The sequence below is a fragment of the Oryza glaberrima genome, chromosome 11 (genome assembly GCF_000147395.1).
Source record: "Oryza glaberrima chromosome 11, OglaRS2, whole genome shotgun sequence".
NCBI lineage: Eukaryota > Viridiplantae > Streptophyta > Magnoliopsida > Poales > Poaceae > Oryza > Oryza glaberrima.
In genome coordinates, this window is record NC_068336.1 from 6,364,225 (window position 1) to 6,367,349 (window position 3,125).

The 3,125-nt window shown below is 41.2% G+C and overlaps 1 protein-coding gene across 1 annotated transcript; it reads left to right on the forward strand.

The window, feature by feature from the left end:
• The first annotated feature begins 1,087 nt into the window (after nt 1-1,087).
• On the forward strand, nt 1,088-1,534 carry LOC127754716 (uncharacterized). The gene has a single exon (XM_052280283.1). It carries the CDS (start codon nt 1,088-1,090, stop codon nt 1,532-1,534), a length of 447 nt encoding a protein of 148 aa, XP_052136243.1.
• Nucleotides 1,535-3,125: the final 1,591 nt, after the last annotated feature.

Here is a 3,125-nt window from a genome sequence, read left to right on the forward strand (position 1 = left end):
ATAATATATCTAAAAGGACAAGTGAAAGGGAATTCTCCATGAAAATGGAAGTTTTGGCATTTTAATTATCAATGAGAAATAACCCCTCCGATGTACACATAAAAAAATATGCAAATGCAATGTTTTTTTTTTCTAACGATAACGAAATAGAGTAGCAAATGAATATATAACAGGTGGTATGTAGCGAACAACAATTCGAGCGTATGGTAATCAATTTGAAATGCCTAATGATCAATTTTTTTGCGAGTACTAAAAGGCCGTGGCAGCTATGGATCTATAACAGAGCTTGATTAGTTCAGTATAGAGGATATTATCTAACTATGATTAGTATACCTAGCTTGTACAAAGGATAACTGTTGTTCAATATGTCAGGACTATGTGATAAAAATGATCTAACAGATACCTAAAATTTGTAATTTTGTTTGTGTATGCAGATGAAATATTGTGTCAATCATTTAGGTGATCCGGCCGGTAACATTGGCTACATGCTATCAGCAAGGGCACTGAGGTTAGAGCATTCGAACGAATGGACCTCGCTTCCCACTCCTGGTGGCGGTGGCATCGCAAGGTATAGTACGCTGACCACTCCAGCACAACAAAATTATCTAGCGCTGCATATCTTGTTGAGGCTTTCTTGTCATCATCTAATAGTTTTTAGCTTCATCATGTTGAAAACGAACTTCCATAAAGACACATATACAAGATACAAGATACAAGTAAAAAACTAACAGTTAATTCTGATCAATTCACGAACATATATAATTCATTTTGTTGCGATAATGGTGTGCCCGTACGTGATCGATCTTGTTCCTCGCCATGGCAACTCCTCTACGGACAGATCGCGCATGCATCATGGCACAAGTCATCTTAATTTTGCCTTCCAGCTTTCTCAGCGTGTCAACAAAAAATCAACGGAATATGTAACAAAAATATTTTTCCTTATTTTCACATTGTGGATATAATGAATATTTTCTATTATATATATTATAATCGAGTACTAGGTTGCTCTATTAATTTTGGGACAGAGGGAGTATAACATGCATATAGTTATGAGAAAAAAAATAATTTCCCATATATATCTTGCCTGATGACCAGGTTTCCAGAGCGCGCGGGACTGGAAGAGACGCTGCCCTTGCGTATCTCCGGCGAGATAGCAAGCAAGCACCTGATGCTGCACACGAGATACAGCGTGCACCTCGTGTACGCGCTGGCGCCCAACCACGCCGGCCTCGACGGTGAGCACCAGTCGGAGATCCGGCAGATTGGCTACGAAGCCAGCGGAGCGCGCGGCGTCCGCCTCGTCAGCGGCGGCGCTGAACCCGACGACGACCTGATCAATTACCCCATTGACATTGACAGGGGTGACGGCACGATGGAAATCGAGCTTGGGTGGTTTCAGATCGCCCCGGTGGAGCATGTGCACGGACCGGATCACGCGGTGGCCGCGCAGTTATCTGTCATAAGCGGCGGCGGGCTCACCGTCAGAGGGCTCATCGTCGAGGGCATGGAGTTCAGGCCCTTGTACTTTGTCTAGGCAAACACACAAATGCACTCTATCTATATGAGATATGCATGCGATACAGCGTACGCATTTGCTTTCAGAGAAAAAAAATAAAATGTCGTGTCCACTCCATCACGCACGAGTTGTGATTTGTGTAGTTGTGGGTGTGTGTAGCGACGGTTGTTTTAGATATTTCAGTGTGTTTCAAGTTTGGTACGTTTTGATCACGCATGCAATTTAGTCATTTATTTAATGATGTACCTCTGCGTGCACACATATGCATACAGAGATAAACTATACGTACTATAGGCCTTTCGGTCAACTCTATTATATGTATGTAATTTGGAATTACCAGTTTGGAACAATTTAATATATTTTTACCGTCCACTACTACACTGGATCATGTCACTTCTGTTAGGCTCTAATCCTCACTTTTGATGGGTTTGGGCTTGGTCAGAGACCAGTGATCACTGTTGAGTACAATAACCTTTCACAGGTGGTCGACTGCAGTCACCTCTGACGGGCAAGTACTACATGGCTCGTCAGAGGTGAGGGTCTCCACTAACCCAGGGCTAGTTGCAACCCATAAGAGGTGACACACCTGTGACAGACTGAAAGTTACGGCTTGTCACAGATGATTCACCTCTGACGGGTTGAAGCTACAAAGCTGTCACAGATATGGTTGCATGTGATGGCTTTTACTTTATGTCCCATCAGTGATAAGTATTGTACTTGGTGCTTTTCATCTCACATGGCACATGTGGCAATCCACTCTGTGATGAGGACACAACTAGATCTGATATGACCATGACTACCTTACGTTTTCATCAATCAAAGGTGCATATGTTCTATATTAGATTTAGTTATTATATATTTGAACAAACCTTACTACCCAGTGAGTTTTGTGTGTATTCGTTTGTAAAGGTACTTCATCCTGTCCGAATCTGATTTAGGTCTTGGGCCTTGTAATTGTGTCATGGGCTAATCTCAAGATGGAGTGCGCCCTAGGGCAACCCTAGGACGTCCCAAATCATATTTATTCAGTAGCCGTTATAGGTTAGAGATGGGTTTTACTTAGATTATTTCTGACAATGCAGTTTCGCCATTAGATCGGTTTGTGGAACCCCAAATTCATGTGCTTAATCATTCATATGTGTTGCAATCTATCTTGTTCTTACTTGTGTTCTTCGATTCGCATACATGGATTAGCCTTCTCGGCGAGGTCAACTTGGCAGTGAACAATTGATAACTAAAAGATACGTGGTGCTACGATTGCAAGTTTCAGATCGTGTTGATCAGAAGCCGGATCATGTGTGTCAAGTTTCGACCAATTCGAGAGTTATCAATACCTATCGAAAGACTGGGACCTAATATCCTCATCTGTTAGTATCATAGCACATATTGCCTGTTAGGTACTATGTATATTTTAGATTATTTTTTTATCTACCTATAACCATAAAATTGACACACAAGAATATTTATCATTTCACTAGACAATTTGAGCCATTGCATTGTTTTATTAGATTTTGCTTAGTTGATTTCTACATTGCATTGTCATGTCGAGTGTTGGTTTAGTTTTAGATTTAAATTTTTGTTTTGAGTTTTGCATCTGGTCATCACATAG

What these genes read in the sequence shown, in the direction of transcription:
- LOC127754716 (XM_052280283.1), top strand. Translation starts at nt 1,088, where the DNA reads ATGACCAGGTTTCCAGAGCGCGCGGGACTGGAAGAGACGCTGCCCTTG.